The sequence below is a fragment of the Strigops habroptila genome, chromosome 1 (assembly GCF_004027225.2).
Source record: "Strigops habroptila isolate Jane chromosome 1, bStrHab1.2.pri, whole genome shotgun sequence".
Classification (NCBI taxonomy): domain Eukaryota; kingdom Metazoa; phylum Chordata; class Aves; order Psittaciformes; family Psittacidae; genus Strigops; species Strigops habroptila.
Window position 1 is genome coordinate 97,536,714 of NC_044277.2, and position 27,522 is coordinate 97,564,235.

General features: G+C 47.6%; 2 protein-coding genes and 1 long non-coding RNA gene across 11 annotated transcripts in view; 2 read left to right on the forward strand and 1 right to left on the reverse strand.

Annotated features, from left to right (window-relative positions):
• Positions 1-10,683, reverse strand: part of DHX30 (DExH-box helicase 30) — a 36,693-nt gene extending 26,010 nt beyond the window's left edge. For 2 of the 7 annotated variants that reach the window (XR_003992350.2, XM_030492848.2), the window contains exon 1: positions 1,657-1,933. Coding sequence is in view for 5 of the 7 variants with exons in the window: in XM_030492848.2 (XP_030348708.1) it covers positions 1,657-1,918 (262 nt within the window). In the remaining 2 variants the exon portion in view is untranslated. Of the gene's footprint in view, positions 1-1,180; positions 1,562-1,656; positions 1,934-5,738; positions 5,791-10,545 lie in introns of those variants that run through there. The other 5 variants (XR_003992353.1, XM_030492881.1, XM_030492894.1 and 2 more) reach the window with 5 other exon arrangements.
• A 5,844-nt stretch (positions 10,684-16,527) lies between these two features.
• LOC115611100 lies at positions 16,528-25,388 on the forward strand. Of its 2 annotated transcripts, none has more exons than XR_003992469.1 (4): positions 16,528-16,771; positions 19,462-19,603; positions 21,671-21,864; positions 24,772-25,388. It is a non-coding gene; the product is annotated as an uncharacterized LOC115611100 (long non-coding RNA). The 2 variants fall into 2 exon arrangements; XR_003992467.1 differs by having other exon boundaries at positions 24,383-25,382.
• Positions 25,389-26,830: 1,442 nt separating this feature from the next.
• SMARCC1 (SWI/SNF related, matrix associated, actin dependent regulator of chromatin subfamily c member 1) overlaps positions 26,831-27,522 on the forward strand; it is an 85,610-nt gene continuing 84,918 nt past the window's right edge. For both annotated transcript variants that reach the window (XM_030492924.1, XM_030492932.1), the window contains exon 1: positions 26,831-27,118. In XM_030492924.1, the coding sequence (XP_030348784.1) occupies positions 26,849-27,118 (270 nt within the window). In that variant the 5' untranslated portion in view covers positions 26,831-26,848. The remainder of the gene's footprint in view (positions 27,119-27,522) is intronic.

Consider the following 27,522-nt stretch of genomic DNA (forward strand, 5'->3'; position numbering starts at 1 on the left):
ATTTGCTCTGTTGAACAACTTGAATGCAAGAATTAAAGACTATCTGTCTCCAAACTACAAGATAAAACTCAGAGAGCTTCTGAAAGGAAAATGGAACTAAGACCCAAAGAGTTCAGAATCTACAGATAGAAAATAACACTTTAACAGAAAAAACATGCTGAAGGGTGAGAAGGAAGCAGAGTACACAGAAGGACAGGGGGGAAGTTTTTATGTAAGAAACCAAATCTCCAAAGTGGAAGATTACAGCCTAAGAAGTAAAACTCAAACCAAACCAGTGATTTTAAAAGGGAAAATGCGGTAGTTCAAGTCACAGCCTGGAAGCAGTAACCTCTGGCACAAAACTACACATATCTGCCTAAACTAGAAGCATTCTTCACGCTTCATGATCTTAAGAAAAAAACAACTGTCAAACATGACAGCAAAAGGTACTTTCAAATATTCCTTTTTAAAAAGTAACAAGTCCTTCTGAACTGCAAGAAAACCTTTACCCTTCAAACACCTGAAGCCCATCCCCTCTCACACCCAGCTCTGCTGTAGGCTGAAGAACTGACATCCAAAAAAGAAAATAAATCTTCCAAGCTTTACACAGAGACATCATACATGGCCAGGTTTACCAACACTGCAAATACCAGGACTGGTGTTCGCAAGAGCTGTCCGTATCTCGATCAGCGTTTCATTCCACTCAGGCAACAAGCCTACCTGGTGGAAGGCCAGACCGAAGCCCTTTGTACATGCAACGCAGATAAAGCGACGCTCCGAACCACCCGCAGCGTGCTCCAGCTCTGACCTAACGGAACTTGCTGCACAGCGATGGCAGAGCAGTTTTCCTGGCGGATGCTCGATGGGCGTGCTCAAACCATCAGGATTTCTAGCCAAAGAACCACTCCTGATTTTTCCCTCGCGTCGAGCCACAGTGGGCAATCAGAACCAGCGAGGACTTTTGGCCAGGGCTGGCTCGGCCCGGCTTCAAACCGGCGACCTTGAGCCGAAGGGCTCTGCACCCCTTTTCTCTTCTCTGGAGAAACCCAACTCTCCTGCCAACAAAGAGAGCCGCACACCCGCGCAGCTGCCACAAAGGCCTCGGCCCTCGCTGCCCGCCGAAGCTCTCCGCGCTGCCCCCGCCGGACTACCCGCACCGGCCGCCTCCTCCCCGCCCCCCCGCCCGCGGCCGGCCCGTTACCTGCGGCGGCGGCGGCGGCGCAGCCGTGCGTGCAGACACCGCCGCAGCTCGCCGGCTCCTCTCCCTTGCCGCGCATCCCGGCGAGGAGCCCTTTCCCCGGGGCAGGGTCGCTCAAGGCCGCGCTGCTCTCCCGCGATGGCCGGCCGCCCGCGACGCGGCCCCGGTTGCCCCTCCCAGGCGGCAGCGAAGGGGGTGTGGTGTGCGGGCGGCCCGATGCGGCTCGGCCCAACCGCCCGGAGCGGGAGGAGGCCGGCGGGCGGCGCGGCCCGGCTGCAGGCGCGGGGGGGGCGGAGGGACGTACGGCGCGTTCACGCTCCCTCCTCCCAGCACCGGGGCAGCGGGGCTCGCTCCTCCCTTCCGCTGCGTGCAGGGCCGGCGCGGCGTGACTTCCCCGAGCGCCGGGCCGCGCACACCGGGGGCGCCGCCGGTTCCTCCCTCTCTCCCCCCAGCCCCGCCTCGCCTCGCCCCCGGCTCACCCTTCACCATGGCGGCGGCGTCCTCCTCCTCCTCGGCGCCCGGCTCTTCCTCCTGCCTCGCCTCTCCGGGGCTCTCGGGCGCCGGCAGCCGCGTGCAGAGCCCGCGCGCCCCCGGCGCCGCCCGGTAGCAGCGGCAGAGGCGCAGCGGCCCCGCCGAGCCGCAGGCTGCCGCCGCCTGCAGCAGCAACCCCAGCGCCGCCATCTTGAGGGTACCCGGCGTAGGCCTCAGGCAGGGCGCCCCGGCGGGGAGGTACGGCCGCATCGCAGCGTCCCCCGGCGGCGGGAGGACCTGGCGCAGGCGAGCGTCCTGCACCGCCTGAGTTGTAGCCGGAGGGTGATAAGCCCTCGGGTGGAGGGTCCCCGGGCAGCGTCCCCTCACACCACATGGGAACTGCCTCCCCAAAGCTGAGGAGGGGAAAAGGCGGAGAAAAAGATCCCGCTTTCGTGTTCCTGCGAAACATGCAGCGGCCAAGAGCAGCAGGAGTTACTGGTGAAGCGCTGCACTGCGCGCCGAGGCTTGAAGCCAGCAAAAAGACGTTTTCTTCCGCTTCTAAAAACTCAACTGCACTTGCACTATCGAGCTCCACCAGCCCTGCCTTGAGTTGTCCATCCTCCTGACACACGCTCATCAGATGGAAACAACACAGCAAGTCAAAGCGTGTGCTCAGACATGAAGGATCAATCACATGCTATGCAGGTCGCCTGAGAGGGTTTTGTGGATGTTTTGTAGGTGTCACACCCCACCCCACCCCCCCCCAGAAAATAGGATGTCTTCACACACGCTCAGAGAAAGAAGACAAGTTGTTTGCTCCAAGATCTGAGCAACCTGGTGATGATGCTGCAAACACAATCCACTGGCCGGTCCTCCAAATATGGATTTTATTTTAGAATCGTTACTAACCTTCTCTAATTAGAGGGGAAAAAAACCACACACATGCAATTTTTGCTATGCTTTCAACAGTGTTTGGTTGCCCTCAGTTCCACTCCTGCACACTGTTTCTTGCAATCCTGGCACATTTACAGGTCAAGTGATCTTTCTGATCGTTTTTATACAAGTCGCTGCAAGAAAGGGAAATTCAGGAATTGTTTTGGAACCTGAAAGTTGTTTCAGGTTTCATGTCTTAAACTCTACATGTACCCCAGCTGCACCTTAATGCATACATGGGCAGACAAGGTAATTCGTGTTCAAGTGTATGTTGCTAAAAATAAAGATTGCTGCAACCCATTGTTTAATAATGTCTGAGATTAACACTAAAAAGTCAATCAGGAGCAGGCAGCACTTCCTCTTCTCGCATTTCTCCCTACTTGAAGTCAACTGCCCTGCTTCTTGGTTCTATCCAAATTATTTTGCATCCCAGGCATAAATTTCTCCATGCTGTAGTATTGGATGAAATTCAAACACTACAGGATTTTTTATTATTATTAATTTTTAAAGTCTGAATTATTTTTCTAAGCAATTTAGGTATAAATTTTATTATTTCCAGCTGCAACATAGACCTGGGACTACCAGCTTCACGTGTCTTTAAACCAGGGTATCAGTTTTACATCAAATACCTTGTTACTTGGTGAATATTCAGTGTGTAAACCAAAAATGAATGGATGTTTAAGTGCTGTGATGAAAAAAGGGGCTTTTTGTGTTGTTGGGTGGGGTATTTGTTTTTCAATAAGAAAGAGAAACCGTCAAGAAGCCACAAAGGGATTAAATAACATAATTTACCACTTGAGTTTTACAAACCCTGTATTCCACAAGAAGAGGTTCAAGAAGTGGCAAGTTATCAAACAAAACCCTGTATAAAAAGCAACTTTGAACAAGCACACACGAACACTGAAAATGAAACAATCTTACAATACCAAATCCACATTTTTCCAATACACTTCAGAACCGCTGTGAATTAGGTAGGGATTATCTGTGTAATTATTTTTAACTAAAATTAACCAAAACCAAACAAAAACCCCAGATCTTGAAGCAGCACCAGAAGACACATCTTTTTTAAGACATGAAAGTTATTCTGGTGCTACAGTTATAAGGATTACAAATTTTAAGAGCACTGATCCACTAAAAAGGAAATCAGTCTTGTTAGACAAGTCACTCAATTTAAAGAAATGAACTATACGTAAATCTTTTGATAGCACACAGCACTGACTCTTACTTTCAGAAATAAAGTTCAGTTGGTTTGGAAACAAAAGCTTCAAGAAGGACTAAAAAGAAAGGGTGGCTGGAAATAGTATTAGTGAACATTAATACATCCTTCTGGGTAGATAAATCTACAATGAAACAACTTAACTTGTCAGAGCTGCTGGTTTATTTAGCGTTTTCCCAAGATCTAGATGAGGCAAGAAGCTGTCCAGCAGTGAAGGAGAAAGATAATAATCACAGCTGCTAAGCTGGTTCAAGTTGTGAACATCAGAGAAGAAACACAAAAGGTAACAAGAGCCCTAAGGAGATGAAAACCATGGCTGGAGACCACGATGATTAAAAGCAAAACAAAAGGAAACAGGTAAGAGAAGTACATGTCTGAGGAAAATCTTGGAAGCACATAGTTGGTGGGAAGGAGAAATCTGGGTGAAGATGCTGAAAGGCAGTGTGCTGAGGCACAGAAAGCGAGTTGTGAGCAGGGCTAGTGGTTTGTCACCGTTAACAACATAAAAATTATCTTATAGGCACAGAAAAAATAGTTGACTCAATTTATTAAAAAATTCCAGAAGTCACAGACTCCACATACTCAATCCAAATATCTTTATTTTGCAGAGATGAGCGTTAAACAGCATATAAATAATCGCTTCAAGCCACCTTCCCCGGCTTTGCCAGCTCAGGCTCACTTGGTGAGCTGAGGTTAATTCATCTTCTCTAGCCAAGCCTCTGCAGAGGCAGCAGCACTACACAGAAGGTAGTCAACAAGCCACAGTACGTTCCAGACTTCCTTTTCCCTCAGAGTACAAGTGTTAGAGCACCGGGAGTCCCAGCTCCAGCCTGTCCATAACAAACCACTAGCCCGCACAGGGAATGTTCCTTTTCTCTCCTTCAGACTCCAACCCAGGCCACGCTATTCGACAAGATGAGAGGGTTTCTATTCATTCCCCAACTAAAATGACTTCGTACATAATGAACGCCCTGGACATATAAAGCTTTCTGGGAATTTGTCTTTTAAATACGGAACCCACGATATGGGTGACTCACTGCCATGGCAGCGTTACAAGAGTGGCTGATACACTGTTATGTTCCCAAGGGCTAACACAGAAGCATTACTTCCCTGCAATGGGAAGCAGTGATCCACCACCAGTTCAGCCATAGCTGGTGTATTTTATTCCATTCTATGTCCCTTATTTTAAGGCCAAGTAATGGAGTTTGGAAAAGAATGATAAAAGAAAACAAAAACCAGGCAGTGATTGGAAGGGTTTCTTAAGAAGACATAGGATGGAAAGAAAGAGGTTGGCAAAGCAATGACAAGGGAAAAAAGGGCATAACAGTTGACAGATTCTTGAAGTATGCAAACAGCAAGGAGAAAGCACTTACTGAACTGGTACAAAGAGATGCAGGTGTCTTTGGGAGTGTAAAATTGAAAGGGGAAGAAAAAAGCCTTTACTTTAAGCTAAATAGCAAACAAGTCTACATTGTCATCCACTAGATAACACAACAGGTCTCCTCCCCTCCCAAATTCTGTTCTTCCTTGAAACACTCTGGTACTCACTGTAACCAAGCTCATCTGCAACACTTAACTCTCGCCACACTTAACTCCAGAGCTACACTAACCAAGGCAGAATTGTGGTTATGTCAGTTACAACCACCACCCTGGTTTTACACTGACAGTCTCCCCTCAGAAATAAAGTGCATCTCAGACATAACAATCAACATCCTAGGCATCACAGCTATCACTAGTTCAGGTACTGTCACCTTAACTTCCCTGTTTGGCTCAAATGCCTTGAGCAGGAAGTCTGACAAAGCCATTTGTAGGACAAACCTCTCATTTATCCAGCGTATTTCTTACAAATGAATTTTCTTCATCAATCTGATACAGTATTAATGCTCCAAGCAAAATAAAAAATAAACAAGAGTTGAATTGAAGATTGTCTCAGGTCCTTACCTTTCAGGGAATTCAGTGAGAACATCTCCATCACAGTGAAAAGGGGTGATTCCTAGAGAGGAAAGAGGTAGCAAGAAGAAACAGGGAATTAGAATTAGTATTTCCTTTCAGATGTTTCAAGTGCATAGTGCTTCTGAAAGTACCTGTCTTTAGCACAAAGCTGATGGCCCTCAACAGATTTCACCTTAGTGTTTGTATCCTGCCTGTTTCATCCGACCGGGCATGTGCTATTTGCTATCCCGTTGGAAGTGGCTGCTCCGCACCCAGAGGGAGGAAGCATCTTCTCAACCACCAGTCTGTATGTTTCGGAAGTGCTTCGTCTCTGTTGGCGGTATTGATTTGGAGATAGTTTTTAAAACCTTTCTAAGTCAAAATGACAGAAGTAGGTAGACCACTGCCATTATAGCAGCCTTCCAATACCTAAAGGGACTGACAAGAAAGCTGGAGAGGGGCTTTTGACAAGGGCCTTTAGGGACAGGACAAGGAGGAATGGCTTTAAACTACCAGAGGGGATGATCTTTAAGTTCCCTTCCAACCCAAACCATTTTGTGATTCTACGATTCTACGATTATTGCCTCTTTTTAAATAAAAACAGGAGAAGGAGGAGATATGTACTTTTAATAATGTTCTTTGCTGAAATTACGTTAAACTTTCTATTTTAATTTCTTTTTTTAATAGCTTTCACTCAAATAAAAAAAAAAAGAAAAAATCACCTCTGATTTGGGGTGTTTCATCTGTCATGCCAAGTATTAAATCCATTTTAGGCATTCTTGATAAGAGAGTAACCAGGATTTTCTAACCAACTTGGATCAGACAGGTGAGGGTCCTCGTTTACACGAAGTTAACATTAACTATCCATACTAATGGCTATTCCTGTGCACAGAATTAATATCCTGCACTTATGCTTTCAAGTCATTCACTTTTGCTTTCAGTGAAACCAAGGGCAAGATTACTGTTTACTTCAACAACAGCAAACAAGGCCTAAAATAACAGCACTCTCAGAAGAGAACTCTGGACATGACACCTTGTTCAGCAAGTCACCTCCCCACAGGCACATGAAAACAAACCTGCTGTGGCTGACAAGTCTATACTTTGTATTTTCCAATGTCTGAATAAACAAAACCACATTTATTTGGCTTGTTTAAAAATGATAAACCACACATGCTGTAGTAATTATCAAGACTGGCAGAGACAAACATCCTTGGTATAACTAACTCATGCACAGAACAAAGTTAGAAAACTCTTCTGTGGTAGTCGAGCAAGATTGTTAAGGCTGAAGCATTCAACCATGGAGCAAAGTCACGGGAGGAATGCAAATTGAAAGCACAGAGAGCGCACCACATAGCAGTGTGGTGCTCCCTTCATGTAGGGATCATCGCAGGCTAGGTACAAACTATCTTAAAGCCAACAGTATTTCGGATAAATTATATGAGTCCAGTATTACTTCAACACAAAATAGTAAATCCTTGAGCGCTCTGAAGTTAGGACAAGGGGGAATGGATTTAAACTGACAAGAGGGGAGATTTAGATGAGATCTGAGAGAGAAGTTCTTCCCTGTGAGGGTGGTGAGGCCCTGGCACAGGTTGCCCAGAGAAGCTGTGGCTGCCCCATCCCTGGCAGTGTTCAAGGCCAGGTTGGACGGGGCTTGGAGCAACCTGGTCTAGTGGAAGGTGTCCCTGCCCATGGCATGGGGTTGGAACTGGGTGAGCTTTAAGTTCCCTTCCAACCCTTCCAATCCAACTCTGGGATTCTATGAAAGTTGCAACAGATTCTTAAATCAAAGTCACAGAAGTATTGGCCACATCTTCCTCCCAAATTTTTAAGCATGACAAAAAATGGGGAAGCTGCTTGCAGCCAGACTCAGTGTATTGCAGAGTATACAGGGAAGTTTACAACAGCTTTTAGGGGCAATGTACCGTTCAGGCAGATAAACTGAACACTTTACCTACAGAGTGCGAATGAGTGGCAAAGCACAAAGAACATCTCACCTGCACTGGGATGGGCAGAAGGGCACTTCCAAAAGTAACTGCAAGGTGAAGTTGAAGAAAATGGTCTTTTCAGCTCAAGACCAAGAAAAAAATAATTGAAAACCCTCCATGGATGAGTGTACAAGATTAACAACCAAGACCCCCAGCGACCAGCAAGACACCAACAAAACTGTTATTCATAATTGTGCCTGCAGATGCCCAGTGGAGATGGGACCCTCACCATGCAACCAGTAACGGTCCTGAGCTAAAAGAGTCAGTTGTGGGGGGAACAGGGACAGCACAGGGAAGAGAATAAAGGTACAGAGAGATGAAATAATTCAGGTGAGGCCCACGAATCCCACTGGTGTGGGATCCCTTTTAGATCACAGGGAAGAATTTGAGTACTTCAAGCTGGAGCATCCAGCAGGAACACGGTCAAAGCAGAGAGAGAAGAGCTTGGACAGATAAGCTTCAGTTTAACGTACAGGTCATTAAGAGATCAGCCCCTGCCATAGCATCACCAGATTACTCAGGACCAGATCCCATGGATCTGAACACAGACGATCATGAACTGGGAATCAGTTTTAGCACAGCCAGCAGCCTGGTGGAAATTACAGGTTTTTCATTGCTCAAGATCCTGATGCCAAAAAAGAAAAGGTGTCCAGCAAACAGAAGCGTGACCAGCAGGTCGAAGGAGGTGATCTTGCCCCTCTACTCTGCTCTCGTGAGACCTCACTTGGAGTATTGTGTGCAGTTCTGGTGTCCTCAACATAAAAAGGACATGGAGCTGTTGCAGCAAGTCCAGAGAAGGGCCACGAGGATGATCAGGGGGCTGGAGCACCTCCCATATGAAGACAGGCTGAGAAAGTTGGGGCTGTTCAGCCTGGAGAAGAGAAGGCTGCATGGAGACCTCATAGCAGCCTTCCAGTATCTGAAGGGGGCCTGCAAGGATGCTGGGGAGGGACTCTTCATCAGGGACTGTAGTGGTAGGACAAGGGGTAATGGGTTCAAACTTCAACAGGGGAAGTTTAGATTAGACATAAGGAAGAAGTTCTTTACAGCAAGGGTGGTGAGGCACTGGAATGGGTTGCCCAAGGAAGTTGTGAATGCTCCATCCCTGGCAGTGTTCAAGGCCAGGTTGGACAGAGCCTTGGGCCACTTGGTTTAGTGTGAGTGTCCCTGCCCATGGCAGGGGGGTTGGAACTAGATGATCTTAAGGTCCTTTCCAACCCAAACTCTTCTATGATTCTATAGCAGCTGCTTCACCGTTCATAGAAATGAAGGGCATGCATGAACATCATTGGACAGGGGACACATTGGAAGATTGAAAACCTATTTTGTCAGGCTCTGATGACAGGAGGGAGATGTGGGGCCTCACAGGATACTGGATTTACAAAGAAATGGACCACGATGATGTAGGTGGCAACAATACATTTGGAACAAGAATCAACCATGGAGGATGACACCATCAGACTGCAGAGCCCCTCATGCCTTGCACTTGGCACCATACTAGAATCCAAGATGGCAAAAGAGACACTAAAAGTTTGTTAGTGATAGATTTAATGCCCATACTGCAAAAGCAAAGAGTTGAATCAGTGAAAATGGCACTGCAAACTGTTAGATAAAATCTCAGAGGCCTGAGAATTAGGTCTTCATTGGATTTCCTTGATCCACTTGAAAATAGCTACAAGTGTGTATGAAGAGAAACCACACCCCCAAGAAAAAGTGCGTCAGGATACAGTATCACAGAATTTCTGGTCATTGCCTACTGTGGTTATTCCAGCAATGTACAAAAAAAGTGTAGCTCCAAGTGCTCTGTCACAAGAACAAAGGAGAAACTGTGTTGTCTTACATATCCTTCACCCCAAGGATCACCTACGCTGGGGGCCATGCAAGGTGAAAGTCTGACTTTCAGCTCTTTGGGCTGAAGAAGCAATGCAAGAAACCTTTCCTTACCAATCCAGGTTCTGCAAGACTTTCATTACTCAAGAGCTGGAAGAAGGAACAATGAAGAGCTAGAGGTAGGACCGGGCATTTGGATGCTATTGGGCACCCACTGCTCCCGAGACCAAGTACTGTGACGGGTGACCAGAGTGATGGTTTAAATGACCACGGGGGAAAAAATGGTGCCACTAGTGACAAAAAAGCATGTTACGGGAAGGTAAAGGGGAGAGAAAAGGCTATGAGCCATGCCGAAGAACAGCTCTGTAACGGGAGTGAAGACTCCTCCATGGCACTGATGAGGAAACCAGGGGAAAGCCCAGGAGCCCAGCTCCCCAGGCCATTTCCCGAAGCGGGGCTCCGCTACCCCTCCAGCCAGAGCTGTCCCCGCCGGCCCCTCGCCCAAGCCCCGAGGGGAGAAGCGCCCGAGAGCTCAGCCGGCCGGATGCGCGCCCCACCGGCTGCGCTCCGCGGCTCCCCGCAGCGGCGCCGGGCAGCCTGTGCCTCCGCTCCGCACGCGTCCGGCGCCCCACCGTCGGAGCATCCCCGGCCGCCCCGCCCGGCCCCGCGCCACCCAGCCGCGCAGGCCCGGGCCCCAGCCCGGCCCCTTCCCGCGGACCGGGGCTCCCCTCAAGGCCAAGGCTCCCGCCCCCCTGGGCGGGCACCGCGCCCGGGCTCGGCCGCCGCCCCCCACCGCGCCCTGGGGCTCCGCGCCGCTCGGCCCCGTCGCTGTCCTCCGGCCCACCGCCTTAGCCCCGCCGGTCCCCCCGCCGCCGCCCGCCCGGCTCCGTCTCGGAGCCATCCTCCCCCTTCTTCCCCTTCCTCCCGCCGCCCTTCCTCAGGCCGCGGTCCCCCCGGGACCTCGACCGCGGGTGCCGAGCCGCGGTCCCGCCACGCACCGAGCGACCCGAGTTCCCCCTGGCGGAGGGGCGCCAGTCCCGCTCCCCGATACCGACCTCCTCACAACCAACTCTCTGGCGCCGGTCCGCGGCCACTCGGACTACAACTCCCAGGAGCCCCCGCGATCCGCTTCCGGGGCGCCGCCCGCTCCCGCCTCCGGCTCTTCCTCCCAGGATGTGAACCTCCCCAACTGGTGAGAGACACCAGTGCGATGCGGGCGCGGGGCGGGGCCTGTCCCCATGGCAACGATCGGCGCCAATGGGCGGCGCGGCATTCGGGGGCTCTGTGGCCGCGTAACCCGCGGCCCGGCCCGGCGCCCTCAGCGGGTCCCGGTCGCTGCCGTCGCCTCTGCCCCCCCGCCGGCCTCACCGCCACTGGCCGCGGCCGTTCGTGCCGCCTCCTCCGCCTCAGCGGGGCGCTGGCGGTGCGCAGCCCCGCTCGGCTTCCCGGAGCTGGAGGCTTGCGAGGAGACACGGGTGTCCGTGGGGCAGCAGGGCCGGGCCCCTCGCGTGAGTCTGGCCCTCCCCAGCGGGAGACCGGGCGGGAGCGGCGCTGCCGGTCGAAGCTCCGGCCCGGGGACGGGATTACCGGCTGGGGTACAGCCGCGGGTGGAGTGAGCTCCCCCGGCACGGGAGGTCACTTAAGGGGAAGCCACGTGCATCATTAGTACATCGACATATTAAGCAGCCACCAACCTTAATGACCACGTAAATATCGAACTGACTCGCTGTACGTATCTATAGGTAGAAACTTACTCCTGATTCTTAAATACTCACTGGTTAGTTAGATCTGCTGAATACCCCCAGTGCAGGTGCTCGTTGTCCTAGAGCAGGCTTACTACGGGCTGAAACTGGACTGGGCTAATTCCTCCTCCAAAGCAGGACAAAGCTCATCACTGCTGCTCACTGGAGTAATCCTGGTGCAAGCAAAGAGAACAGCATTTGTCCCCTGTGTTACTGAGCCCCAGTTTGTAATAATCACCTAATTAAACACTCCAGATGGTGCCCAAAGATTTTAACTGGCTATCCATAAAACAGCATGGAAGTTTTCCAGGATTTCCTCAGCTTTTCCCTGCTGTCAGAAGCTGAAGTGGGAGGCGTGCGCAAGGCCTGGTTCCTCCAGTTGGGTTTCCTACAGCCATGAGTAAAAGGGGTCTTTGCTTTCTGCAAAACACTGAAGTTGCATGGGTGCGGTGCTGAGCGTCGTTAATGGTCACCAATGTGGGAGCTTAATTTATGAGGGAAAAATAGTTGTGGTCTGGGTGTGCTGATTTGCCATCATAGTATGGGTTCACCAGCAATGCGAACACAGACAGCAAGGCAAATGGGGGAAAAGATAGGCTTAAAACGTTAACGTCTTAAGTTCTGTGTGGTAACTGAATGCTGAACTCAACATGGTTTTGATCAAGTTTTAGCAACTACCACCCAATAGCTGATTTACACGCAAAGTTCTTTACTTGTGTTTTCTGTCCATTTCTAGTCACTGTGATTTTTCCCATCATTCATGTATTTATAAAATAAATCTTTCCGAGTACTAACCCGAATAAAAGCTCTGTTTCAATGAGATTAAAATGACATTCAAAAACATTCTTACTACGTAAAAGCTTTTTTTTCATAGAATCCCAGCATGGTTTGGGTTGGAAGGGACCTTAAAGACCATCCACTTCCAAATCCCTGCCACGGGCAGGGACACCTTCCACTGGACCAGGTTGCTCCAAGCCCCGTCCAACCTGGCCTTGAACACTGCCAGGGATGGGGCAGCCACAGCTTCTTTTTTTTCCCAGAGAAGTGCTGAGGTGCCTGGGATGATTTAAGCTTACTGAATTTCTCCATTTCTCACTGTGGGCTGCACAGTGTCTTCATGTCAGCTTTACAAAGGACACGAGCCAAAACATGATGGAAAAGAAGTCAGCTCAGGGTAAGAGTGTGTCAAACTGGAACTTCCACCTATTTTGTCTGCCTGCTCGCAGAAGGAAAAGCCAAGGTAAGACAGAACACACATGAGACAGAAGAAAGTGGCAGAGAATCTAGGAAATTCGTGTCTCCAGCTGATGCTTTGGGGTCTCCAGCTACTGCACCTTTAGTCAGAAGATGGAGCATGAAGTCCAGTTATTTCTGTAGACTATGAAGGCTGAAATATTAGTGGGTGACCTTCCCCTGCAGTGTGTACAGATAAGAACAAGGATAATTAAAGAAAGTGTTAAGGGGAGTCGCTTCTGCCATTATTACCAGCTCAGCTTAAAAAGCCTCCAGAATCATTCCAAAGGCATCTTTCTGTTAAGTAACGAGCAAAACAATTCCTCTCTGGAGGTTTAGAATAGAAAATTGCTTTAATACAATGACTTTGTAGAGAATATGTCAAGCCATCTAAAGCAAGATCATTTAATTATAGTTCTCTACTTGCTTCCTACTGATGATATCTTTAGTGGTATTATTTTGTGCTCTCTTTTCCAAGTAACCCAAGAGATGCCACAAAGGCTGAGTTTAGATCTAAATACAGTTATTTAATAGGGGGAATTTACAGTATTTACAGTTATTTTAACCGTATTTTTACAGGTTTTAACTGTATTTTTAACCTCCTTGTAACTGTGAAATGAAGATAAAAACCATGGACAACATTTTGATTTTTCTTTTTTTTGTTGCAAAGCTTTATCTAATAATCTATTTCTGTTCTGAAAAAAGAAACCAGCCCAAACCCCACAACTTAAAATACTATGTCCAGCAAAACTAACAGAAAACAGTGTCCTGTGTGTTGCCCTCTAGTAACCAACTTGCTGTACAACCAGTGCAGCTCTTCACTGCATTCCTGCCCCATCCACCACCTGGCATAGTTCGTTCATTTTACTCTCCGTTACCACAGGAGAACTCAGTATCTCTGCATGTAAAAAAGAAAAAAAAAAAAAAAAAATAAAGAGTTTATTTGAAACTCGTTAGCAAGTTGAAAACTTATCAGAAGAGGTGCCAAAGGGTCAGCACCACCTAAGGGACAGTGCTGCTTTAGATAAAAAAAGACATCCCTGCGCTTAAATGACAATAAAGGCATGTCTGGTTGGTAGATCTCTTTCCTAAATGAAGTTCCTAACAAATCATGAAAATTCTGTATGAAAAGAGACACACACACACACACACACACACAAATATTCTGGTTTTTGAGACTGAAAACGGTTTAGTTTTTCAAGTGGCACAAGCAATGAAGCCTTGTAATGCTGGTAGAACTTCCTGTTTAATTTGATTTTCATTTACAGTCTTTTATGACCCATTTATTACATTCAATGAATTGAGTGGCTGATATTCTTTTTAGACCTTTTAAGATCTAACACCTTTATGATCCCATTATGTTAGGCTTTCTTGCAGGCTTGCTTAGACTGTTCTGCGTGTGGTCATACTTTGCTTTTATTTTTGCCTTGTTGCAGTCCTGAAGACAAAGAGCCTAATATTATGTTAATGTCACTTTATAGAAGCTCATTGTCAGAAGCGCTCAGGCTGATTGCTCCTCTTTCTGTCCCAGTACCTGGAGGATATTGAAAAACAGGGTAGCACTGAGAAATTCCATTTTATTTCAAACTTTCTTACGATGGTCTTTAATGTCCCTTCCAACCCAAACCATTCTAGGATTCTAGGATTCTATGACTTACAGAAACCACATTGTTGAGAAAGTGGGCATAACTACCCAAAAAAAGAGGCAGAGAAGCAAGAAAACCAATCTAGTTAAACAGCCTACCTCAAGAGCTCCTTTGACTCAGACTGAATTATTTAATAATTGAGGAAAGGTTAGATTCTACTGAAAAAAGTGAACAAAGGCCAACAGCAATGTATAAGAAAAATTTAACTTCTGAGATGGAATTCTGAGCCAGTCACTGATGTTGTTAAAAACAACAAAAACCAAATGTAAAGTTTAAAGACACAAGAAACAGGAAACTGGCTTAAAAGGAAAAAAAAAAAAGGAAAGAAGAAGAATCACAAACCCAAGAAAGGAAAATCTGTCTGGCCCCACACACTAGTTGTAATCAACAGAACTACCAAGAAAGATCATTTCCTGATCCTGTCTGTTGTGAAGGAGGATGTTAAAATTCCCTGATGTACCTTTTAAAGCTGCTGGTAATCTTGATAACGTATTAAACGTCACAAAAGGAGATATTGGAGCAAACCGATAAATTGCTTTTTAAATTAAGTCCAAGAATTGTGAAAGAAAATTGTGCAGTCAAGCTGCTAAAAAAAAAAAAAAAAGAAAATAGAAAAAGTGCCTCTAAAGGTAGTTGTCAGACTGGATTGTCAGCAGATAATCCATTGTGTTTTAATTTTTTATATGATACTCCATGCTTTCATTTCTAGTATCTCGTTATGGCTCTCATGATGAGAGAGGACAGGGTGGAGGTAATTCTGGGACAGTAAAAAAAGTTACATGTGCCAAATTCTGTGCTAGTCAAGAAAACGTGTGTACTTCCCCCTACACCTCCTCTTTACCTTCCTAAATACTCTTTTTCTTCCTTTTCCATTTTTCGCCTTGTCTCAGGCACCTTTTTGTGGTCTTAATGTTTGTTATAAAGGATACAATTTTCTTCTGAATTACACTGGCCTGAAAACACAACCAGCAACAACACTATCTGGCTGCAGCTGTACCATAAACCTTTGGGAAAAGGTTTCGTGTGGGCAAATGAAACAGTTGTCAACATTAAATTCTGAAGTGTTGCTTTTAGCTTGTCACTTTGGCAAAAATATTTGATACTAACATTTTTAGAAACCATGTTCTCAATCTGCTACATATCACGCTGACAGAATCCCCTAATACAACACTATAGGGTACAATAGCTAATTCTGTGACCATTTTTCAATAAAACATCAAATCACTTCTTTAAACTTAAAGCATCCCACCTTCTGATCAGCATGTGTGGAAGCATTGTTTCTTCAGCCTTAATGCTTCTGCTGGTGGCCTGTGTGCTTTGGGAGCTCTTGGCAACCTCCCAGTGTGGTTTTCAGGTGTTCTTGTCTATACAGTACTCCTCTCCTTGTAGTCATGCTAACCTTGCTTAGGTAGTATTCTACCTCACAGTATTATTCTATAGAAAACTACAAAAACATGACACAGAAGACAATGGCTAAAAAAGACTAGATACAGTAAACCACAGTGTATTTGAGATGTTGACTTTGGTCATGGCTGCTTAATTTGTTACACAGCCTCCGCCAACAGAGGCTTTCCCTGACTCGATGGCCTATTTCTAAGGCCCACTGAGATAAGGGATTATAGTCATAGCTTTTTATTATTTTTGAGGGGTTTTTCCCCAGTTTTGCCCACTATTCTGAATGACCAAAACTGACCACTCTGCTCAGGAGATGCTTGCGTGCTACCTGCTGCGGAGAGCCGGTTCCTCCCATGGCTGCAGGCATGGGCGCCTCCTTCCTTCATGCCCAGACAGGATGGAAAGCCCTCAGGAAGCTGGCTGAACGCTGATTTTTCATTACTTGGGCTGGATTAATCACCGAGATGCTTTTATAATTGGATCAGCATATAAAATGAGTCGAGGGCGGAGCGAGGGCTCTGCGGAGGAAGCAGGCCTTTGGACTGAAGGGATGTGTTCTTTGTTTCACCCTGCCCGGGCGCGCAGCCGGGCCGGGGGATCGCTTCTGGCGGCTCGACGCCTTCAGCGCCCGAGGGACGCTACCGGTGCAGGCGCGAGCGCGCCGCAAGACGACAAGATGGCGGCCACACCCCCCGCGGAGAGACACGACGACCACCTCCGCGGCCTTATATGGGGAGGGAAGGGGGCGGAGGGCTGACAGTTATGATTGGCTCCCCAGCCTGTCACCCTCGCTGTTCCTCCTCCCCCAGCACGTGCCGGCACTGTTTACCATTTCTGGTTGGTTGCGCAGCGAGGGCGTGCTCCAGCAGCCAATGGGCGGCCGGCGGCGGGAGAAGGGGCTTCAGGGAGGCTGGCGTGCGCCTGCGCGCTGCCGTGCCGCTGAGGCGCGGGGCACCAGCCGGCCCACAGAGGTTGCAGGGTATACCCGTCCTGCGGTGCGGCGATGCCTACCCGCCCTCGGGCCGGCGCGGCGGCGGCCGAGGCGGCAGCGGCAGCGACAACAGCTGTGGGGCCCGCCAGGCCGCGCTGTGGAGTCGGCTGAGGGCGCTGCAGGACCGGCAGGTGGAGTGGCACGTCCGGTAGCAGCGGCGGCGGCGGCGGATCCGGCGTAGAGAGCGGGGCGGGCGGAGGAGGGGAGCTGCCCCACAGTGAGTACGGGCTGCCGCGGCGCTTCCCCGGAGAGGCGCCTCTTGGGTGTTTGCTGTGGGGTTGATGGAGGAGTCCGGCCGTTCAAACGTGCGCTTTAGGGTTATGCAAGCCTAAAGCATCGCTTTCCTAGTGCATATGAATATCGGCCTTTTTTGTGGTAAAGGAGTGATAAAACCTTTTTCTGCGGTTCCCCACTTCGTTCCCTAACCCCGAAAGTGACCCCCGTGTCTCCCAGAGGGAACGGCTCTGTAGCACCCGTCCCAGGCGGAAGAGGTGGGGGGTAGCCGCGGCTGCGAATCAACCGTGGCTGCAGCCTCGTATCTCCCGGAGGGGAGCAGGGCGGTGGGGAAGTGGCTGGAGAGCCAGGGAGAGCGGTAGGGTTGGTCCAAAGGTAGCAGGGATGAGAGATTTCATCTTGTGTTCATCTCCTTGTCGTCTTCGTGAGCTTTTACTTTCCTTCCCTCCCCTCTCACCCCTTAAAAACTTGCACACCAAATACTCTTTACCGTAGGTGCTTTAGTGGTGCCTTCTCTTTAGTGTTGGTTTTGCATGCATTGTCAGAAAAAAAAAATACTTAGAGCAGCTCCCAGTGCCTAAAGGGGCCAACAAGAAAGCTGGAGAGGGGCTTTTGACAAGGGCAGGTAGGGACAGGACAAGGGGGAATGGCTTTAAACTGACAGAGGGGAGATTTAGCTGAGATCTGAGGCAGAAGTTCTTCCCTGTGAGGGTGGTGAGGCCCTGGCACACGTTGCCCAGAGAAGCTGTGGCTGCCCCATCCCTGGCTGCCCCATCAAGGCCAGGTTGGACGGGGCTTGGAGCAACCTGCTCTAGTGGAAGGTGTCCCTGCCTGTGTTTAAGGTCCCTTCCAACCCAAACCTTTCTAGGCTTCACTGAAATATTTATCAGATGTTCACAATTTATCTTGTAGTGCATGCTGCTGTTGTATTCAGTTTGTTTAAAGGTATGAGGGAGGTTAGGTTTGAAGTAAGAAGTGATTTTTTTGTTAGACTGCCCAATGTGACTGGGAGGGAGAGGATAAAGTTTGGCCCCAGTTTAAAAAACAAAGGTAGAATAGGGCTGGTTTGTGGTAATGTTAATGGAAGGGAGCTAACCAAGTTGGTGCTAGTTGTCCTAGAATGGAGTCCTTACATGAATTAGTCTCCAAAGGGCTACTACTTCATTATATTTTCCACGGTTGCTCTTCAAATGCCCTCCAGAAGTCTATGTGCATAAAATGGAGAAACTTGCTACCTTGATTTAAAAGGATGAGGCAACTAAGTCACTTTATTTATGTATTTGGTTTTTTTTTCCTCATGTAATACCCTAGAAATGTGCTGCCTGTTAATCCAATGGAAAATGGATTCTTCTGTTAAATAGCAGCTCTGTACCATGTCACTTATTTCATATGTCAGTTGAATCTAACTCAATTTCCATGTGACTTCTTTCAATATCTCTGTGTTTGCTACTTTTTCTCTAGGGAAAGAAAGAAAAATGTGTTTGACAGTTACCCAAACTGTAATTGTTTTGGTGCTAAAGTATAGCAATTATTACCCAGGCTGTGGGAAGCTGTGATATTTCAAAGATACTAATGCGCTTATTTGTGACAACTGCATAATGATAATAGTAAATGTATTGTGAATTTAGCTAATTAGTCATATGAATGCTCCCACAGGTTGTTTTGATTTTCTTTCAGAATGCTTGGTATCTGATCTAATCTGTTTTATGACTCTCCCCAAGAGCAATATGGTACTAATAATTTGCTGTTGTAACTCATAAACTCCTTTTTGTATTTCAAATTTTCTTAATTTTCTGTACAACTAGAATCTGCAAAGCACTGACTGTGCGGAAATTTGGGGTTTAAAACTCTAATTGTGTCATACTGTATTTGTTTGGGTATTCTGAGGACTTGCCTGGATTTGAGAGATTCAGTAAGGTGCATATAAAGATTTCATTTGTGTACCGAATTTGTTGCAGTGCTCAATTCTATGCTGCCCACAAAGATGTTGAGCAAGACTGGCCCCAACACTGAGACCTGAGGGACACCACTCACTGGTCTGCACTGGGACATCAAGCCAGTGACCGCAACTCTTTTGAGTGCAACTATCCAGCCAATTACTTATCCACCAAGTGGTCCATCCATCAAATCCATGTCCCTGCAGTTTAGAGACAAGGATGTTGTTCCTGAAGGGCAGATGGGATTTCTATCAGTAGAGGTTTTTAAGAACTTGTTAGACAAATAGCTGTGAGGAGTGTCACAAATATAGGCTAGTCCTGCTCTGTGGTCAGCAGCACAAGCTAGGACTCTGTTCCTTCAAGCAGTCCTTCTGGTGAAGTTGTTCTTTTGGTGGTGGTGTTCTTCACCCCCTGAATTTGCAGAGGAGAGAAGTTGGTTTTGTGCTTATTTAGAAAGATCTGGACTCCTGCATTGGTTTGCGACAGTCAAAATGACACCCAATCCTTTTTAATATATTGTGTTACATAGTTGAAGAATTGGATTGACCACTCTCTCCTGGGCACAGAGTTGTAAATTCAGGCTGGATATCTGTACATTTGGCAGGGGGGAACAACTCATTTGTCTTGTATCCACCACAAACTCTTAATCACTTTTGAATAGTGAAATTGTTCCCAAATCTCTGACAGATTGGTTTTAGTGTTAAACAATAAGCACAAGCAAACTCTTGCTTTTCAGATGTCATCATGCAGAATGCCAGTGGGTGATGGATAGAGTAGCCATAATTTGCTGCTGGACATGGTTGCAGACTCAAATCTCTGTTTTGGAATATCAAATAAGACACCAGATGGATATCTACAAGAAACATTGTGCTGCCAAGGTAATTTTAGCCATCTGTTTTTTGTCTTGGGAGGTTCTCTGAAAGCTATTAACTGTTTGGGTTGTTTTCTTTAGGAGAATGGTATTTTCTCTATAGAAAAAAGGGTTATGGTGAAAAATGGGTCAAATAAAAACTAATTTCTTGATTAGAATGATGTTTGCTTCTATGTGACTAGATTTCCTGGAAAAAAATTAAAGCTTTCCATCTCCAAAATTTGAAATGTTTTGGGGTTTCTCCTTTTAAAAGTCTCTTGCTCTGCTGCAGAATTCTCTGGAAACACTTGAGTTAATACTTTCAAAGTGCTTCTGAACGTGTGAAACAACTCTCATGGTCCAATTTGAAATTATTTTAATTAGTTGGGCTTTCAGTGTAAACTGCAAAACTCGTTCCCCTGGACTTCAGGGGGACAAAAAGCAAAAGGTGAGGATTTTTACTCAGCTTGAGTGTTGTCCTTCCTCCTGCCCTTTCTCTGGAAGGAAAACTGTTTTAGTTATTGTCCTTACTGCACGTGTCTACTCTGTTTGGATAAACGCACTTGTCTTTTGCATTGGCTTTTATAAATCAAGTAAGTTGGATGACTTTTTGGATAAATTTAAAACTTATTATTCCTCTGGAGTGTAATATGTCCCTGACAAAGAGCAGTCCTGTATAGCTTTACTCCTTGTACACTTTTGTAGGTGCTCCTGCAGGAGCTCAGGTGAGGAAAGCCTTAATTTATTGTCTATGATTGACAGTGAGTCAGTCAGACCTGCTTTGGTGGGGGCTTAGACTAGGTGACCTCCAGGTTTACTTTCCAATCTAAATTGCTCTTTGATTCTACTGTAATAGTTCCGAAGGGCCTAAGGCTTTCCTAACAGTAGTCTCTAATGTAGCATAACAAGGTGAAGGAGAATGCTAACTTTTCAGATGCTTTGAATCTTTTCTAAGTAACTGGAACTTGTCTTAGCTGTATTTCAGTATTTGTTTAACCAAATTAGCTTATTATTATCTTTAATTCACTGTTACAATACTCAAGCAGTTACGATGTTTATACAGACATGAATGCAAATGCATGAAATAAGTTAATTGTTCTACATAAGATTTTCTTCCATTCACAAGTATGTGCATAATTATACCACAGGTGCTATATAGCATAAACTACACAGTGAATAACATTAACTTTCCCTGTAAGGAATGCTAACTTTACAGCTCCTTTCTACCCATCTCTTTTACTGAAGAGACATTTTGCTGCTGTGAGAAACTATTAAGCTGTACTATTAAGAGTACAGAGATCGTCAAGAGAAATAGGCTGTGGAGAGTGTTGTGTGTGTGCCACGAGGCATACACTGGTAAGGATGAAGAGGATTTGCGTGGCTGGAGCAGCAGAAACTGAGGCGCAGGGTGGCTGGCTCTCTGTCCCCACTATCAAAATAGATATAAGCTGAAAGAGGGGAGATTTAGATGAGATGTGAGGAAGTACTTCCCTGTGAGGGTGGTGAGGCCCTGGCACAGGTTGCCCAGAGAAGCTGTGGCTGCCCCATCCCTGGCAGTGTTCAAGGCCAGGTTGGACGGGGCTTGGAGCAACCTGCTCTAGTGGAAGGTGTCCCTGCCCCTGGCAGGGGGTTGGAACTGGATAAGCTTTAAGGTCCCTTCCAACCTAAACCATTCTGTGATTCTATGAAAGAATGTCTGCCGATGTTTTTCAGTTTAATGACTATCTTTTTTATGGGAAGTAAATGACTTTGTTATTATCAGATGATAAATTGAACTACTTGTTGGAGAAAGAACATGTGTTATTAGTGTCTACAACATGCACATTGGCTTCAAGACTTTCTGCTCTTAATTGACAAAAACGTAGCTGTTAAGACCCTTCAGTGTCCATTTCTGTGGAGAATGAAATATTGAGAAATCTACATACTCCTTGTGAGAGGATGTAGCAAAGACTTAAAACATGATGAGGACAAATCTGGTGAGTGCTAGCTGCTGGCGTAAGCTCTAAGGAGTCTTTGGGCTTTGCAGCCGCAATAATAAATACAGAATCACAACTTGTTATTCTTGCTCTGAGAGTTGTTTTTCATTTGGTTGCAGTTTGCATGCTGGCTTCTTCAGCAGAAGTTCTCTGATCCATGTGAATGTTGAAAAGGGATTTGGCAAACAAAACCCACTGGGCAACCATGTTGCTGTGTTGGACAGAACCTGCATTGCTGCAAGAATCCACCCAGCTTGCAGGCGCAAGAAGCGCAAGCGTGTCCGAGCTACCTCTGTCTCACATCAGCAGGAAGGTAAGTGAAAGCTTTGCCATGTGGTTCCTGAACTAGGCCGTGTTTTTATTTAGAATGTGTGGGCTTATTTTTAGGGTAATGTGGGACTCGGCTTTTAATACAGCACTTTCTGAGCACTTTCTAAAATTCTTGTAGAATTTTAGAAGAAATTCCCAGATATGTCACAAAAGTCATGAATTCTCTAGTTAACTGTGGTTTAGAAATGGATTCTAAATTTCCATTCTTAAAAAACAGGCAGCTGGGGGTTTTTTGAGTAACAACCACCAGTGGTACCTCAGACTTCAGCGTGGGCAGCAACCTTCTGCCACTTACCTTTTGGAGTTGATTTCCTTGGAATTGTCCAGGGAAAAATAACCCACTTCCTCCCCCCACAAAAAAAAGCAATCCCAAACCACAACACAAACCCTGCCACTCACCCAAAAATAACCCCCCAGAAGTATGTAACCTTGGTTAACACTTGGCAAGCTGGCGTGGGATTGAGTGCATCAGGGTGGTGGTTATTTGAAGGCTGAGCTGCCAAGCCTGATGAGATCGGTGCTTCTTGGATACTTAGCTGTCAGCCACTCGATGATTAAAACAGGTTTAATATATCAATTTTGACAAAGAACATGTGTGGTAACACCCATCAGTTAACAAGTGGTAGTTACACTGCTTGTGTCTTGCTTGTTTGTAGCCTTTTCCTCAAATACTGATTTCCAAGTAGCAGGTAATTTAACAAGCTGCAGTTTTAAAACAAAAAGATTAAAAGTGGTCTTACATTTCCCAGACTGATCTTTTCTTTCACCAGAGTACAAAGCCTGTATTATTTAAATCAGTCTGCTGAGGCTGTAGGTAAAAGCGTTATTAATGCTCCCTCTTCTGGTTTGACTGATAGTACGGAACCTGATGTATTGTTGGGGAAGGGGCATTGGGTGTCTCCCAGCGACAGTGCAGAAAAAAATGTTTGAACAAAGACAGGCAGGCTATTGTGGCTGCAGCTTGCACTTGGAACAGGCAAGTGAGGAAAAGGGAAATCTAAGACAATATTGGCCAGAAGGAGAGAAGCTGCTGGTGCTGCATTGCTCACTGAACAGATTTGAATCAAGCCAACCCTATTCTGGGCTGCATCACCAGCAGGGTGGCAAAATCATCTGGGTTCAGCAGAATAGTAACGCAGCATGTCACAGTCCGGTTAAAAAATCGCTTCATGCTATGCTCAGGCTCTTCTGTTGAGAGCTTTGTGTTAACTGTAGTGCTGTAGTACTTGATACTTTTTCCAAACATTTTTACTCTGGCTTAGTAAAGTTGACAGAACTTATTGCTAGAGACTGTTTTCAGTTCATTTGCTATGCCTCCTGTATCTTTTTACCCAGTGCCAGTTCTGTGTCCAGGGCTACATGCGTTCCGTTTGCATGGGTAAAAGCTGAATCCTTCTCTGCCTCTCCCTCATCAGGGCAGTAGTAGGTCTGTCTCTGCTCTTGTTTTTGAGAGTTTTGAATTTTTGAGATCCCTGCCTCTATCAGAGCTGAAATTGTCTGATGTTTTAACAAGTAAATGAGCAGGAGTGGAGAAAAGGACTGACAGGTCATGCTGTTAATAATCCCTGTTTCTGGAAGAAGGCCACAACAGCACAGTCCAACCGTGGAGGAATGTGGGCATACCTCCAGATAGTTTCAGCTGGAGCAGTTTTGTCTCTAGTAGCTTGTGTTTGGTTTTATCTTATTTCTTTTCACAAGGTTTTACTCTTGCTCTCTTCATTCTCAGGATGAGTGAAATGGACTGTGATTGCCTGAGAAGCCATGAAGCTCTTTGAAGACATGATAGGAGAGAAAGGGCTCTTTAGTTAAAGCACAAGTTGGGCAACATTATCTTATCTCATTGCAGAAAGGGGATAAAGCTTAAGTTTTTCATTGTCCAGTGATTTTATTTTTATTTGGGTTTCTTGTTATATGTAACTGACTGTGCTCCAAATACTACTTTGCTTTAGGTGCTCAACCAAGCAGACAGCTGATGGGCCCAGCAGGCTCAGCCAGCATCCCCAGTTCCTGATTTAACTGCCTTAATGACCTGTGCATGCACTCTTCTGCTGGCTTGTGCAGCTGAGACTTGCAATGGTTTGTACATTGCAAGTGTACACAGTAGGACCAAAGTGGTGCTGTCTTGCAGTGGAGGTACTAGATCTTCCCTGGAAATGCTTCATGAAGCAATCGAGGTGAGGTTATGCTCTCACAAATGTCAGCTGTGTTGAGCTTCCCACTGCTCAGTAGTTCATCTTGTGCGTCTGCTGAGACTTGGGCTGCCTAAGGATTCACAGTGGGAGAAATGATTCTTTGTGTCATAGCTTAAATCATGCAAAACTGGTATTGACCCAGAATTTGAGATTACTTCTAGTAGGTGGGACTGAGTCACTTACATGACAGTGAATAGTTTCAGGCAGCTGCCCACATCATGAGATAGTTCTTTGGCAGAAGGAGTTAACTTTGTTAAGGATTAAAGTCTCAAACTACCAGAGGAATTGAACTTCCTTTCATCCTTACAGATGGTCTTACGAAACCTTACAAGCACAGTTCTACTCTTCAAACCAGATCTGTCCTTGATTTGGGCTCAAGTGCACAGTGTTTGCTTTGGGAACCTTTTCAGATAATAAGACTATGAAGAACAGAGTATGCCAGTGGCGATGGCAAGACAGTAGTCTTTTGATACCAATGGAAGGCTGAGCTGGTGATTCTGGAGGTGTTGTGAAGAGCGAACAGTGTTCATCGCTCTGAAAATCTGGTTTTGCTTTGGCATCCTGACACATCAAATCTGCTGGTCTTTCGGCAGATTGGAGTGGACCAGGAGGAGATAGGTATTGAGGAGTTCTTTGAGTACTCGATTGCAAGCTTTTAATTTCAGCAGCTTCTTCCTTCCCTCCCTTTTGCTCCGTAGAACATACGGCCTTGGGAGCCTCACATGTTTCCGCTCTCCGATGCTGCACACCAAGCTCTTCTCCAGCAACTGAACAAAGATGGCTGTGGCCAGGCCGATGGCCAGCCCCAGCTCTCTAGCAGTCAGTAGAGGATCAGGCCTGCTGCTTCTGAGGACACCATCAAATCCAGCTTCATGGGATGATACAGATACAGATCTGCAAACAGATGCCAATAAAAGCATAGCAGAGTTTGTGGTCTGGCACTGCAACCCAGGACAACTTGTCAGCTGTGATAAACCTGAGCTGTGGGGTGTATGAAGAGTTAGCAATGCGTGCTGCCACAGTAGAAGGCTGCCTGCTGGACTGGTGCAGTGAAGCACTGGTGGTATGTGGCACTGCTTCAGCTTGGTTTGAAAAATATGAAAATTGAAAAAGCCTCCAACTCCATCATTATAATTTTTGTGGAGTTGAATATAGGAGTGAATCATGAAAATGTACTCAGTTTTCTTTACTAAAATTCATTGTATTTTGTAATTATATACAGATTTTTTTTTTTTTGCCTGTTTTTTTGGGGTTTTTTTTTTTTTTTTTGTATTTTGAATGGTTGGATTTGCAAATAAAGAATTAGCAGAGACTCTGTCAAAGCTCAATGTTTTTAAAAAAGGAAATTTGGGGAAAATTGCTTCATAGTGACTCATCCCAGTGGCCTAGATGTGAATTATGAAATGATGAAGAAAACTTGGGAGTGTACCCAGCAGTGAAGACTGGGTGCAGATTTGTTCATTATATTTTAAAGCACTTGATTTTTGAAACTCTAAGTCTGTATATTCCAGTGAGTTGGCTCTATCTGTGCCCCTGTTGCCTCCTCTTAGCCTATCTGCGTCCTGCATTGCCACAGGCTAGGCTGCTTCTAAATGTCTTTGATGATACATGAGTATCATATGTGAGAAAAATTTGGTTTTCTACCTACATATCCAACTCCTCTCCACGTGCATATGTGTCATATTAAAAAGGAGGTCTGGATCAGATCTTGTCTCAGTATTTAAAGGGTAGCTACAAAGAAGATAGGGACTTCCTTTTTACAAGGAATCACATGGAAAAGATGAGGGGTGATGGGCACAAGTTACTCCTGGGGAGATTTTGGTTGGACAAGAAGAAAAATTTTCACCATGGGAACAATCAGCCACTGCAATAGTATCTCTCTAGGGAAGTGGTGATTCCCCAACATTGGACATAGTTAAGACTGGGCTGGACAGGGTGCTGGGCCATCTTGTCTGGGTCATGATTTGCCTAGAAGGGTTGGACCAGATGATCCTTGAGGTCCCTTCCAACCTGGGATTCTATGAGATCTGCAGTATCCACAGCCCACAGCCACCAGGAGCTGCCTACCTCAGCCTGCTCCTGTGTGAAGGTAGTGAAGGCTGAACTACGGAGGAAGCAGCAGAGGTAACCAGCACCCAAACTCTCATCAGTGCGCTGCTTGTGAAGCAGGAAGGCGGAGGGTTTGAAAAATTACCACAAGGTGAACTTGTTGTGGATGGCCCTGGCTGCCATGACCAGCCAGGGTGAGATGGTGTCTAGCCGGTGGCCAGGGCGCTGACGGCCCTTTTTTGGATTCTCAGCACACCGGGAGCGCGCCTCAGCCGGTATCGAGGGCGCTGACAACGCGTCTTCGGGGCCGGCGCACACCGGGAGCCCGCCTCAGCGCTGAGGGGAGCACCGGCTAACGCCCGCTGCGCGGCACCTAGCGCGCATGCGCCGACGCCGATCGGAGCAGGTGAGAGCAGCGCCGGAGGGAGCGCGTCCGCGCATGCGCAAGAGGCGGCCGCGGGGAGGGGGGCGTAGCTCCCTTTCACTTCGCACAAGGGCCGCCCGCGCATGCGCCAAGATGGCGGCGGTGCCGCGTGGGGGAGGGGCGGCGGGGCAGAGGAGCTGAGGGCGGCGGGGTGCGGAGGCCTGGCGCCGCCGCGGGTTGTGGCGGGGTGCACCGGGGGGAACGGAGCGCACCGCACCGGGCCGGTGCGCGGCGGCGGGAGGGGGCGGGGGGAGCGGGTACCCGAGCATGCCTGAAGGGGCGGAGCGAACGGCGCTCAACGCATGCGCGGCGTGAGGCGGGTGGGAGGTGCAGGGCCGCGGTGGCGGCGCTCGGCGAGGGTAACAATGGCAGCGGCGGTAGCGGCGGGCGGAGGGACTGGGCCCGGGGCAGCGGCGGCGGCCGCTGTGGCGGTGAGCGGAGGCCCCGCGTTGGCGGCGCTGTCGGTGGCGCGGCGGAAGGACGGCGGCCCCACGGGGAAGTTCTGGGAGAGCCCGGAGACCGTGTCCCAGCTCGACTCAGTCCGTGTCTGGCTGGGGAAGCACTACAAGAAGGTGCGGCCCGGTGGAGGCGTGGGGATTTGCCCGGTCGGGGAGCGAGGGGAGTTCCCGCCGCGGGGGGGAACCGGCGGTTCAGCAGTCCCTTCCCGCGGGGGCCGGGTGGGGGGAGGCCCGGTACCGCCACCGGCCTTTGTCAGTCGCGGCCTCACCGCCGCGCTCGGCCCCGCAGCGCCGCCGGGAGGATCCGGGGCCATGCTAGTGCGGGGTGTCCAGGCCCGGGCGGCGGCTCCGGGACAGCCTGTGGTGGGCACAGGCGGGCCGAGGCCGGTGCCTCGCGTCCGTGTTTACACCGAGGCGAGTCGCGACGGTAACTTTCTTGTGCGGGCAAGTCCCCGCTCGCGCGCGCCAGGGTTTTGCACGGTTTCACTTAAACCGCACCCTTGAAGTGTCGGTGGGTT